We start from the raw sequence: 14,109 nt of genomic DNA on the forward strand, positions 1-14,109 counted from the left end.
TAGCCAGATCCTAATTGGTATGTCAAATTTTATGCCCCTTTTGATGGCATAGAATGCCCTTCTTGCCTGGTCTCCCAGATCGTTGATAGCTTTGTGGAATTTACCTGTGGCGCTGATGTTTAGGCCGAGGTATGTATGTTTTTTTTGTGTGCTCTAGGGCAACGGTGTGTAGATGGAATTTGTATTCGTGGTCCTGGCAACTGGACCTTTTTTGGAACACCATTATTTTTGTCTTACTGAGATTTATTGTCAGGGCCCAGGTCTGACAGAATCTGTGCAGAATATCTAGGTGCTACTGTAGGCCCTCCTTGGTTGGGAACAGAAGCACCAGATCCTCAGCAAACAGTAGACATTTAACTTCAGATTTTAGGAGGGTGAGGCCGGGTGCTGCAGACTGTTGTAGTGCCCTCGACAATTTGTTGATTATGTTGAAGAGGGTGGGGCTTAAGCTGCATCCCTGTCTCACCCCCCAGCCCTGTGGAAAGAGATTGGTGTGTTCTTTTGCCAATTTTAACTGCACACTTGTTGTTTGTGTACATGGATTTTATAATGTATTTCCCCTAACACCGCTTTCCATCAATTTGTATAGCAGGCCCTCATGCCAAATTGAGTCTAAACCTTTTTTGAAATCATGAAAGCATGAGAAGACTTTTTGTTGTTTGTTTAGAGTTTTCCAATTTTCCCAGAGGTGGTTAGATTCTATGGATTCTTCAATTACATTGAGCTGATTTCTGACTTGCTGTTCCTTCTTTTTCCGTGTATTTCTGTATTGTTTTAGTGATTCTGGCTCAGGTTTTCTGGGTCTCTATGTTTTTGGTTGGATAGGTTTCTAAAAAAAATTACCATTTGTCATTGTTGTTAGTTTTTTTAGGTTGTCTGCTTGAAATTTGTAGATTTGATAGGAAGCTGAAAGGTCAAATATATTGTTTAGGTTTTCTACTGCTAAGTTTACACCTTCACTATTACAGTGAAACATTTTGTCCAGGAAATTGTCTAGAAGGGATTGAATTTGTTGTTGCCTAATAGTGTTTTGGTAGATTTCAGCACTACATTCCTTCCATCTATACCATTTCTTAATATCATTCAGTTCCTTTGGCTTTGATGCCTCATGATTGAGCATAGCTTTGTTTAAGTAGAGTGTGATTTTGCTGTGATCTGTGGACTGACTTTGAACGCTCTAAGAGACTCTGGGTTGAGGTTAGCGATAAAGTAGTCTACATTACTACTGCCAAGAGATGAGTTATAAGTGTACCTTCCGTAGGAGTCCCCTTGAAGCCTACCATTGACTATGTACATACCCAGCGTCCAACAGAGCTGCAGGAGTTGTGACCCATTTTTGTTGGTTATGTTGTCGTAGTTGTGTCTAGGGGGGCATATGGGGGAGGGAATGCTGTCACCTCCAACTAGATGTTTGTCCCCCGGTGTGCAAAGACTAGTACATGTCCCTGGGCCTGGAAATTGTTGATCTCTAGGATGGAGAAGCTGTCATTATTAAAGTATGGGGATTCTATTGGGGGGATATATGTAGCACACATGAGGACATTTTTCTCTGTTGAGATCATTTCTATATTAATTTCAGGCCATATGTAAAATGTTGCTGTTTTGACTAATTAAATAGAGTGGGTTAGGTCTGCTCTATACCAAGTTAGCATACCCCCTGAGTCTCTTCCCTGTTTCACACCTGGTAGTTTGGTGGATGGGACTACCAGCTCTCTGTAACCTAGAGGGCAACCAGTGGGTCTATCTCCTTTATACCATGTTTCTTGTAGGATGACAATGGCTGTATTTCCAATTTCTTTGGTGAGGTCTGGGTTCCTGCTCTTTAGGCCAAAGGAAGATGACTTCAGACCTTGTATATTCTCTCTCTCTCTCTCTCTCTCTCTCTCTCTCTCTCTCTCTCTCCTCCCTTTCTGTCCCTCTCTGTCCCTCTAATGTCAAAGGCATAAAAAGCCAGTGGTATCATTAAGATCATCCTCCGTGCCTGGTCTAATTGGTTTTCCTTGCATTAAGGACTTTGTCCCAAATGGCACCCTATTCCCTATATAACACACTACTATTGACAAGTTGTGCACTATATAGGGAATAGGGTGCTATTTTATTTGGGACGCAGACAAGGTCTGCTCAGAGGGAGAAGTCCTCAATGGGATGTTAAGAGTCCAAGCTTAAGCATATGTCACCGACCATGGCCCTACTTGGGATTGGATGGAAAGGTCAATAGATGTTCACACACCATTTGCTCCTGGCCTGGGGTCTCCCTGTCTCTCATCTATGTTGTCTTAATTATATTTTTCTGTTTTATAAGGGCAAATGTTGGGACATGGTGATAGGTTAAGGATGTGTGGTTTAGCTTTGTGAGGTTTAGGTGAGTATAGTATCTGTATCACAACCGGCTGTGATTGGAAGTCCCATAGGGCTGCGCACAATTGGCCCAGCGTCATTCGGGTAGGGTTTGGCCGGGGTAGGCCATCATTGTAAATAAGAATTTGTTCTTAACTGACTTGCCTAGTTAAATAAAGGTTAAATAAAACATCTGCAGACTGGGAGGTGTGGATTGGGAATGTTCTAGCTCCTTTGACACAATGCTTCTTGTCGACTGGAAACAGTTAAAGGTTTTGCTGGTGAATTACAGTAACCGTAATCCTTGCATGCTTTATCGTTGACCCCATTGTTAACACTATAGATTACTTTATCTGCCTGGCTGATTGATAAGGCCTGAAGGTGTTTCATGATTTCTTCCTTTTCCACAGGTCAATTTCCATTCGAGGATTTACAACAGTAAAACACCAATCAGGGAGTACTGAGCTGTTTGTCTGGGTTGTTTCCTAGCCAGGATCTACTTCCTGTGGTCTCTTAGGTTACGGCCCACGCTAGGATCTACGACTATAGCATCAACAGTCGGGGTGATCTGTCTATGATCTTGATCTACTTTGTGTTGTTTCCTAGGTGATGTTAGATCTACTTTTTGCATTTTTCCCAGGTGACGTTCCGCACCAGGATCTACCACTGTAACATCAACAGCCAGGGGGTGATCTGCCTGGATATCCTGAAAGACAACTGGAGCCCCGCCCTCACCATCTCCAAGGTGCTGCTGTCCATCTGCTCCCTGCTCACAGACTGCAACCCTGGTGAGTGACGCAACGGTCAACCAATCAGACATACAGTAGATATACTGTACACATGTTAGACTGTAACCCTGGTGAGTGACGCAACGGTCAACCAATCAGACATACAGTAGATATACTGTACACATGTTAGACTGTAACCCTGGTGAGTGACGCAACGGTCAACCAATCAGACATACAGTAGATATACTGTATACATGTTAGACTGTAACCCTGGTGAGTGACGCAACGGTCAACCAATCAGACATACAGTAGATATACTGTACACATGTTAGACTGTAACCCTGGTGAGTGACACGGGTTCTCTATGGCAGGGATTCAAACCAAATACATTACACTGCAATTTACTTGTAGAATGTTTGTGCTGTGTCAGACGTGGACAGCCATAAAATTGTATTCTACCTTGATGCATGCTTTAATTTCTACTTGAATGAAGTCGTTTATAAACATTTTAAAACGAAGTAATCCTGTTTGCCTGCCTTGAAAGACTTGGTTATCGAAGGTCACCCTCTTATTGTACACCTGTAACTAGTGCTGTACACCTGTAACTAGTGCGCTGAGAGTCGGGAAGCAAGTTCAGGGAGTGAGTGTTTTAATAAATAAACGTAACATAATACAAAACAAAAAACCACGAACAACGCACAGACATGACACAGAAACAGAAACAATGACGCCTGGGGAAGGAACCAAAGGGAGTGACATACATAGGGCAGGTAATCAAGGAAGTGATAGAGTCCAGGTTACAAAGTTTTAGAGTCCATGGCCAATTTTCAGCTTAGAACTTTTTTTAACTTCTCATTCTATTCTTAATGAGCACCAATCAGGTTTAAGACCAGGACATAGCACTGCACCAGTCTGGTTTAAGACCTGGACATAGCACTGCACCAGTCTGGTTTTAGACCTGGACATAGCACTGCACCAGTCTGGTTTAAGACCTGGACATAACACTGCACCAGTCTGGTTATAGACCTGGACATAGCACTGCACCAGTCTGGTTTAAGACCTGGACATAGCACTGCACCAGTCTGGTTTAAGACCTGGACATAGCACTGCACCAGTCTGGTTTAAGACCTGGACATAGCACTGCACCAGTCTGGTTATAGACCTGGACATAGCACTGCACCAGTCTGGTTTAAGACCTGGACATAGCACTGCACCAGTCTGGTTTAAGACCTGGACATAGCACTGCACCAGTCTGGTTTTAGACCTGGACATAGCACTGCACCAGTCTGGTTTTAGACCTGGACATAGCACTGCACCAGTCTGGTTTAAGACCTGGACATAGCACTGCACCAGTCTGGTTTAAGACCTGGACATAGCACTGCACCAGTCTGGTTTAAGACCTGGACATAGCACTGCACCAGTCTGGTTTTAGACCTGGACATAGCACTGCACCAGTCTGGTTATAGACCTGGACATATCACTGTACCAGTCTGGTTTAAGACCTGGACATAGCACTGCACCAGTCTGGTTTTAGACCAGGACATAGCACTGCACCAGTCTGGTTTTAGACCTGGACATAGCACTGCACCAGTCTGGTTTTAGACCTGGACATAGCACTGCACCAGTCTGGTTTAAGACCTGGACATAGCACTGCACCAGTCTGGTTTTAGACCTGGACATAGCACTGCACCAGTCTGGTTTAAGACCTGGACATAGCACTGCACCACTGGTTTAACGTTTACATTTACATTTACGTCATTTAGCAGACGCTCTTATCCAGAGCGACTTACAAGATCTGGACATAGCACTGCACCAGTCTGGTTTAAGACCTGGACATAGCACTGCACCAGTCTGGTTTTAGACCTGGACATAGCACTGCACCACTGGTTTAACGTTTACATTTACATTTACGTCATTTAGCAGACGCTCTTATCCAGAGCGACTTACAAGATCTGGACATAGCACTGCACCAGTCTGGTTTAAGACCTGGACATAGCACTGCACCAGTCTGGTTTAAGACCTGGACATAGCACTGCACCGGTCTGGTTTTAGACCTGGACATAGCACTGCACCAGTCTGGTTTTAGACCTGGACATAGCACTGCACCAGTCTGGTTTAAGACCTGGACATAGCACTGTTTCAGCGGCTACACTTGTCTTAGATGATGTGTTATGTTGTTTAGAACAGTGGTTCCCAAACTTTTTATAGTCCCGTACCCGTTCAAACATTCAACCTCCAGCTGCGTACCCCCTCTAGCACCAGGGTCAGCACACTCTCAATTGTTGTTTTTTGCCATTATTGTAAGCCTGCCACACACACACACACACACACACACACACACACACACTGTACGATGCATTTATTAGACATAAGAATGAGTGTGAGTTTTTGTCACAACTTGGCTCGTGCGAAGTGACAAAGAGCTCTTATAGGACCAGGGCACAAATAGTAATATAATAATAATCAATACATTTGCTCTTTATTTAGCCATCTTACATATAAAACCTTATTTGTTCATCAAAAATGAGAAGGGTATGCTTGAAAGGATGCACATAACTCTGCAATGTTGGGTTGTATTGGAGAGAGTCTCAGTCTTAAATCATTTTCCACACACAGTCTGTGGCTGTATTTAGTTTTCGTGCTAGTGAGGGCCGAGAATCCACTCTCAAATAGGTATGTGGTTGCAAAGGGCATCAGTGTCTTAACAGCGCGATTTGCCAAGGCAAGAAACTCTGAGCGCAGCCCAATCCAGAAATCTTGTTCAGATACTGGTAAGTTGACTGGAGGCAGGGCATGAAAGGGATAACGAATCCAGTTGTTTGTGTCGTCTGTTTTGGGAAAGTATTTACATTTACATTTACATTTAAGTCATTTAGCAGACGCTCTTATCCAGAGCGACTTACAAAATGGTGCATTCACCTTATGATATCCAGTGGAACAACCACTTTACAATAGTGCATCTAAATCTTTTTATTGGGGGGGGTTAGAAGGATTACTTTATCCTATCCTAGGTATTCCTTAAAGAGGTGGGGTTTCAGGTGTCTCCGGAAGGTGGTGATTGACTCCGCTGTCCTGGCGTCGTGAGGGAGCTTGTTCCACCATTGGGGTGCCAGAGCAGCGAACAGTTTTGACTGGGCTGAGCGGGAACTGTGCTTCCTCAGAGGTAGGGGGGCCAGCAGGCCAGTGGTGGATGAACGCAGTGCCCTTGTTTGGGTGTAGGGCCTGATCAGAGCCTGAAGGTATGGAGGTGCCGTTCCCTTCACAGCTCCGTAGGCAATCACCATGGTCTTGTAGCGGATGCGAGCTTCAACTGGAAGCCAGTGGAGAGAGCGGAGGAGCGGGGTGACGTGAGAGAACTTGGGAAGGTTGAACACCAGACGGGCTGCGGCGTTCTGGATGAGTTGTAGGGGTTTAATGGCACAGGCAGGGAGCCCAGCCAACAGCGAGTTGCAGTAATCCAGACGGGAGATGACAAGTGCCTGGATTAGGACCTGCGCCGCTTCCTGTGTGAGGCAGGGTCGTACTCTGCGAATGTTGTAGAGCATGAACCTACAGGATCGGGTCACCGCCTTGATGTTAGTGGAGAACGACAGGGTGTTGTCCAGGATCACGCCAAGGTTCTTAGCACTCTGGGAGGAGGACACAAGGGAGTTGTCAACCGTGATGGCGAGATCATGGAAGGGGCAGTCCTTCCCCGGGAGGAAGAGCAGCTCCGTCTTGCCGAGGTTCAGCTTGAGCTGGTGATCCGTCATCCACACTGATATGTCTGACAGACATGCAGAGATGCGATTCGCCGCCTGGTTATCAGAAGGGGGAAAGGAGAAGATTAATTGTGTGTCGTCTGCATAGCAATGATAGGAGAGACCATGTGAGGATATGACAGAGCCAAGTGACTTGGTGTATAGCGAGAATAGGAGAGGGCCTAGAACAGAGCCCTGGGGGACACCAGTGGTGAGAGCGCATGGTGCGGAGACAGATTCTCGCCACGCCACCTGGTAGGAGCGACCTGTCAGGTAGGATGCAATCCAAGCGTGGGCCGCGCCAGAGATGCCCAACTCGGAGAGGGTGGAGAGGAGGATCTGATGGTTCACAGTATCAAAGGCAGCAGATAGGTCTAGAAGGATGAGAGCAGAGGAGAGAGAGTTAGCTTTAGCAGTGCGGAGAGCCTCCGTGACACAGAGAAGAGCAGTCTCAGTTGAATGCCCAGTCTTGAAACCTGACTGATTATGATCAAGAAGGTAATTCTGAGAGAGATAGCAGGAGAGCTGGCCAAGGACGGCACGTTCAAGAGTTTTGGAGAGAAAAGAAAGAAGGGATACTGGTCTGTAGTTGTTGACATCGGAGGGATCGAGTGTAGGTTTTTTCAGAAGGGGTGCAACTCTCGCTCTCTTGAAGACGGAAGGGACGTAGCCAGCGGTCAAGGATGAGTTGATGAGCGAGGTGAGGAAGGGGAGAAGGTCTCCGGAAATGGTCTGGAGAAGAGAGGAGGGGATAGGGTCAAGTGGGCAGGTTGTTGGGCGGCCGGCCGTCACAAGACGCAAGATTTCATCTGGAGAGAGAGGGGAGAAAGAGGTCAAAGCACAGGGTAGGGCAGTGTGAGCAGGACCAGCGGTGTCGTTTGACTTAGCAAACGAGGATCGGATATCGTCAACCTTCTTTTCAAAATGGTTGACGAAGTCATCCGCAGAGAGGGAGGAGGGGGGGAGGGGGAGGAGGATTCAGGAGGGAGGAGAAGGTAGCAAAGAGCTTCCTAGGGTTAGAGGCAGATGCCTGGAATTTAGAGTGGTAGAAAGTGGCTTTAGCAGCAGAGACAGAAGAGGAGAATGTAGAGAGGAGTGAGTGAAAGGATGCCAGGTCCGCAGGGAGGCGAGTTTTCCTCCATTTCCGCTCGGCTGCCCGGAGCCTTGTTCTGTGAGCTCGTAGTGAGTCGTCGAGCCACGGAGCAGGAGGGGAGGACCGAGCCGGCCTGGAGGATAGGGGACAGAGAAAATCAAAGGATGCAGAAAGGGAGGAGAGGAGGGTTGAGGAGGCAGAATCAGGAGATAGGTTGGAGAAGGTTTGAGCAGAGGGAAGAGATGATAGGATGGAAGAGGAGAGAGTAGCGGAGAGAGAGAGCGAAGGTTGGGACGGCGCAATACCATCCGAGTAGGGGCAGAGTGAGAAGTGTTGGATGAGAGCAAGAGGGAAAAGGATACAAGGTAGTGGTCGGAGATTTGGAGGGGAGTTGCAATGAGATTAGTGGAAGAACAGCATCTAGTAAAGATGAGGTCAAGCATATTGCCTGCCTTGTGAGTAGGGGGGGGAAGGTGAGAGGGTGAGGTCAAAAGAGGAGAGGAGTGGAAAGAAGGAGGCAGAGAGGAATGAGTCAAAGGTAGACGTGGGGAGGTTAAAGTCACCCAGAACTGTGAGAGGTGAGCCATCCTCAGGAAAGGAACTTATCAAGGCGTCAAGCTCATTGATGAACTCTCCAAGGGAACCTGGAGGGCGATAAATGATAAGGATGTTAAGCTTGAAAGGGCTGGTAACTGTGACAGCATGGAATTCAAATGAGGAGATAGACAGATGGGTCAGGGGAGAAAGCGAGAATGTCCACTTGGGAGAGATGAGGATTCCAGTGCCACCACCCCGCTGGCTCGATGCTCTAGGGGTATGCGAGAACACGTGGGCAGACGAAGAGAGAGCAGTAGGAGTAGCAGTGTTATCTGTGGTAATCCATGTTTCCGTCAGCGCCAGGAAGTCTAGGGACTGGAGGGTAGCATAGGCTGAGATGAACTCAGCCTTGTTGGCTGCAGACCGGCAGTTCCAGAGGCTGCCGGAGACCTGGAACTCCACGTGGGTCGTGCGCTGGGACCACCAGGTTAGAGTGGCAACGGCCACGCGGTGTGAAGCGTTTGTATGGCCTGTGCAGAGAGGAGAGAACAGGGATAGACAGACACATAGTTGACAAGCTACAGAAGTGTTGTTTCTTGTATTATTGTCTCCTGTGTCTTTAGAGAACTGTTTCACTTTGATATCCTTTTTCTTCTGTCCTGATTTTCTCTTTCTTTTCTTCTGTTAACTAGATATTCTTTGTTGTTCTTCGTTAGCTAGCTAGCTTCTTCCAAAAGAGTCCCTAGCAACTGCTTAGCAACTGGTAAACAATTCAGCTTGCTAAGATAACTACAATTTTATGAAAAATAGTTATTTTCAAAAGCCTATCTTCTTTGTTTGTTGCTTGTTTTTTCTCCTATTCTCCTATAAAGTACCTGCGTAATTGCGCCCCCAACACACTCAGGTGCTTCTCTATATCACATTTGACATTGTCCGTAAGCTTGAGTTAATTTGCACACAAAAAATCATACAATGATGGAAAGACCTGTGTGTTGTCCTTGTTAATGCAGACAGTAAAGAGCTCCGTCTTCTTAATCATAGCCTCAATTTTGTCCCGCACATTGAATATAGTTGCGGAGAGTCCCTGTAATCCTAGATTCAGATCATTCAGGCGAGAAAAAACATCACCTAGATAGGCCAGTCATATGAGAAACTCGTCATCATGCAGGCAGTCAGATAAGTGAAAATTATGGTCAGTAAAGAAAACTTTAAGCTCGTCTCGCAATAAAAAAAATAACGCGTCAATACTTTGCCCCTTGTTAACCAGCGCACTTCTGTATGTGGTAAAAGCGTTACCTGGTCGCTGCCCATATTGCATAATGCAAAAAATACACGATAGAATAGAATAGAAATGCATAATAGAAAAATACACTAGAGTTCAGGGGCCTTGCTTTAACAAAGTTAACCATTTTCACTGTAGTGTCCAAAACGTCTTTCAAGCTGTCAGGCATTCCCTTGGCAGCAAGAGCCTCTCGGTGGATGCTGCAGTGCACCCAAGTGGCGTCGGGAGCAACTGCTTACATGCGCGTTACCACTCCACTATGTCTCCCTCTCATGGCTTTTACGCCGTCAGTACAGATACCAACATGAGCAGCAGCTATGTTTGGCTACAAATGGAACATTAGTGGAATTCCCACGAGAGAGTAACGCTTAATGTGATTGGATGTTAATTATTTGACTAGGCTACCTGTATTTGACATTGTGTTGTTATTTCGCTGAACACTAAATGGTTTAATTTTATTTTTGGCAGTGAAACGAGGCTTTTCAGGCGAGAAAAAAAACTCACCCAAGTGTATAACCTGTTGGAAAATATAAATGGACTGTTTGAAAATGTGAAGAAAAAAATACGTACAAAAATATGTTTTTTAAAATGTGAATCACATTTTTGTTTGGCGTACCCCCGACGGGATTGTGCGTGTTTGGGAATACCTGGGTTAGACCATAAAAATCATTGTGCTTCCTTATTTATTGACCTGTTGAAGGCATTTGATATGGTTGACCATTTCTTACTTTCAAGAACTACCTAACAGACAGGACCCAATGTCTGCTTGCTGACAGTATCAAATCTAGTTTCCTCAATATTACGAAAGGTGTGCCACAGAGGACGATTTTGGGCCATGTTCTCTTCACTATTTATATAAATAATATTGGTCTGTCTGTTAAAACCCGTAACATTGATATCTTTACTCAGATGATACAGTTGTTTACTCCTGTGCCCTCTCAGTACAGCAGGCCATTCGTGACCTTCAGCATGGTTTTGAATCAGTTCAAAAATCGCTTACTGATCTTAAACTAGTCCTAAATGCTAATAAAATGAAGTTTATGTTGTTTTCTAGGCCTCGTAATATTGACCCTAAGGACCTGCATATTTGCACATTGAAGGGAGGCCAAATTGAGCAAGTTCTTGGTTTCTTTTATAGAAATAAATCCTGCCTCACTTTGGAATGTTGAAGTAAGATTGTTCAAGCAACACATCTCCCCAGTGGCGGATTTAGGTATAGGCGTCATGGGCAGCCGCCCAGGGTGGCATCTTGCCGGGTGTGGCACGGGGCGCCCGCACAAAAAAATTCGGAATGGTGACATTTTCACGATCGGTTTTCTATCGCTCATTTGCACATCATGTCAATGATATCACGTCACCGTGTGGGACTGTAGGTCAATTAACCTTGTCAGAGTGGGCACCCTGATTCTAGTTTGTGAGCTAGGCAGGCTACGGCCTGGGAAGGTCTCCCACTCAGAAGTACAAGATGGGGAGGGGGCGGATGTAGGTTGACCCCAGGTCTTCCCACTGGAAGCCCGACGTAGGGGGAGCGGGGGAATCTATCAAATAGCGCACCTCTAACTTTGTACAGTACTAATGCAATTAGAAAAATCTGTCATACTTTGAAATGCTACCAAATAAACCACAATTCAATCAGAATACTGTGAATTTATAGTTTCACAGACATATTGTTGCATTTTTTTCTGGTTTGTGCGAAATCATTAAGAATAATATAAAACCAGTCTGCACACCACCAAGGTAAATTGGTTTAGTCTTGACTCTTGGTTGACAGTGTTGGGGGATGGGTAATGTATTGATGCTCGAGTGCCAAGTGAACACACATTTGTTTCTATTTGTCTTTGTTACTTCTTTTTGATATTTATGAGTCTTATTTTTGTATATATTTTATATTTATATAGTTTTAAATGTTATGATTAGTTATTTGTGTTGTTCCAAATGTGTGTGGGGGGGGGGAGCTGAAGGGGGGGGTCCGCCAAGGCAGGGAGCCATACAAGCTAGAACCGCCACTGCTTATACTATCTGCTTTAAAACCTTTAGATTCAGTTTACCACTCAGCACTGCTTTTTTATCACTGGGGACAATTTTCGTAAACATCACTGCATTTTGTATAGTTCTGTTGGCTGGATGTCTCTGACTACCAGAAGGGCCCAGCATTGGCAAATGTTTGTATATAAAGCGGTTCTTTAGAGACTCCCCCACTACCTCAGCTCACGTATTAACTGGAGATCCAGACATTTTCAGACCCCTTCTCTGGCCTGGCTGGTTCTGGAGGACCCGCTGGTCTCCACTGACCTGGGGAAAAATGTTTTTATTTTTAATGCCCCCAGCTCATGGAATAGCCTTCAGGCCACCATTGGACAGTTTAGATCATGTTTTAAGGAGGTGATATGTGAGAGTTGTGTTTGTTTCGATCTTGTTGTATTTTTTGTATTGGTATCATTTATTGTATGTTCATGTTCACAGGGCTCCCTTGCAAATGAGACCCTGGTCTCAATGGTGACCCACCCTGTATAAATAAAAGTTCAATAAAATAAAATGTTAGACTTAGGCAGCCCTCTTACTAATGCATTGCTCATCTCTCTTCCTGTCTTCTCCCTCTCCTCTCTTCAGCGGACCCTCTGGTTGGTAGCATTGCCACTCAGTACCTGACCAACAGAGCCGAGCATGACAGGATAGCCCGACAGTGGACCAAGAGATACGCCACATAGAGGTCACGACTCCCGACCCCGTCCTGTCTGACCCCCCGTTCCCCCAGCCCCTCTGCCTGCAGTGTGAAGGTCCCGGAGGCGACGTCACATTGTGCAACAAATCTTTATAGCCTTTACAATATGGACTTCTGTGTATCTGTCTGATTACTGATTCTACTCCTCCACATTTGACCCTGCTATGAGGACTGTGTCTGAAGAGAGACAGAGAGATAAGCAGACCCCAGCAGGCATTGTCTCACGTCAGATAGCGCAGCTGCGTCTCTGTCTGCACTGGTAGTTCATGGCAACACAGAGCGTTAGAATGACGCCATCTGTCGGAAGACAATGCCCAATAACAGGTAAATGTATATTGGAGTAGAATTTTGTAGCTGTAGATTTTAGCTATGTTTAAATGCCTCTACTTGCAAGTCTTGCTTCTTTGGGATATTAAAAAATAAAATGTATTTTGTGATGTAATAAAGGAAACTATTCCTCAACCAAATATTATGGTGCATTTTAGCCTTGTCCATTATCTGTATGAAGTTGAAGAAGAAACAACTAGCTGATGTAGATTATTAGAGAAGATGATGTCATTTATATGAAAGCCAGACACTCATTTCCACTTATGTAGTTACATTATACTGTTGTGACTGTTTTACCTTTGTCAATTTGTAATGAAAACGAGATTTCATTTAAACCTTTTTGTAGTGCAGCAAAAGATGAGCCACCACTGTAACATCCCCAAAACACAATAAACTTGTCCCAAGGGTTGAGTTGTACAGTGTAAACTATTGGATGATCGACATTGGCGGCTGGCATTCAATAACCTGGGGTGCATCCAGAATGGCACCATATTCCCTATATAGTGCACTTCTTTTGACCAAAGCCCTATGTGCACTGGTAAAAAAATAAGTGAACTACATAAGGGAAAAGGGTGTCATTTGGGATGCAGACAAAAGCTCAATTTGTTCAGGCCCAGTATGCATAATGAGAGGAATGAGAGGACACGTTCCCCGGGAAACGAACAGGACATTGTCATTATGTTGCATAGAGATACAGTAGTCACTCAGAACTACTGATATGCAAACTGCCGTACTGTTATCTCTTGGGATGTATAATGTCATACTGATTCTACTTCTTTTACCCTACGAGGACTGATGTCTGTAGGAAAAGACAGTGCTCAAATCGACCTAGACTTAAAGTGCAGCTAAAATGGCAGATTCACATCGGGGGGGAACAGACGCAGCTCTCTCTCTTGAAGTTCAATCCTATGAGGATACAAAAGAAATACATTTAGGGCTGGAAAGAGAGAGAAACTGATAAATGCTATTGAAGTAGAAGTTAGTAGCTATACTAGATTTAGTATGTAAACTGTAGATATACTGTTATCTGTATATTAGCTATCAGTCTCTTCACTCTATACACAAAGACACAGGTTTCTGGTTTATTTATGTGTGTTTTTTCTGTATTCTCTCTCGATCTCAGACTTCTTTGATGTGTGGTTTGAGAGTTGGTCTTTGAAGAGTAGCTGCTGTCAGTGTTCAGGCAAATGTTTCTCTTTTCACGGTCTAACCTCAACAGTGCAGTGAGAGATCGATGTCCTCTGGCCTGGATTATAATGTGTCAGATTGATATTCTGGAGATGGATGGAAGAATTCCTGGAATGGGTGCTGTAGGAGTAAGGCCAAGTTAACCCTAGATGCTG

At 44.9% G+C, this 14,109-nt stretch overlaps 1 protein-coding gene across 2 annotated transcripts in view; it reads left to right on the forward strand.

Moving 5' to 3' along the window:
- ube2e3 (ubiquitin-conjugating enzyme E2E 3 (UBC4/5 homolog, yeast)) overlaps nt 1-13,173 on the forward strand; it is a 37,684-nt gene extending 24,511 nt beyond the window's left edge. Inside the window, exons 5-6 of one of the 2 annotated variants that reach the window (XM_014173635.2) lie at nt 2,978-3,125; nt 12,328-13,173. In XM_014173635.2, the coding sequence (XP_014029110.1) occupies nt 2,978-3,125; nt 12,328-12,425 (246 nt within the window). In that variant the 3' untranslated portion in view covers nt 12,426-13,173. 2 annotated transcript variants of the gene reach the window in all.
- The last annotated feature ends 936 nt before the right edge of the window (nt 13,174-14,109 follow it).

This window comes from Salmo salar, chromosome ssa25 (genome assembly GCF_905237065.1).
Source record: "Salmo salar chromosome ssa25, Ssal_v3.1, whole genome shotgun sequence".
Lineage (NCBI taxonomy): Eukaryota > Metazoa > Chordata > Actinopteri > Salmoniformes > Salmonidae > Salmo > Salmo salar.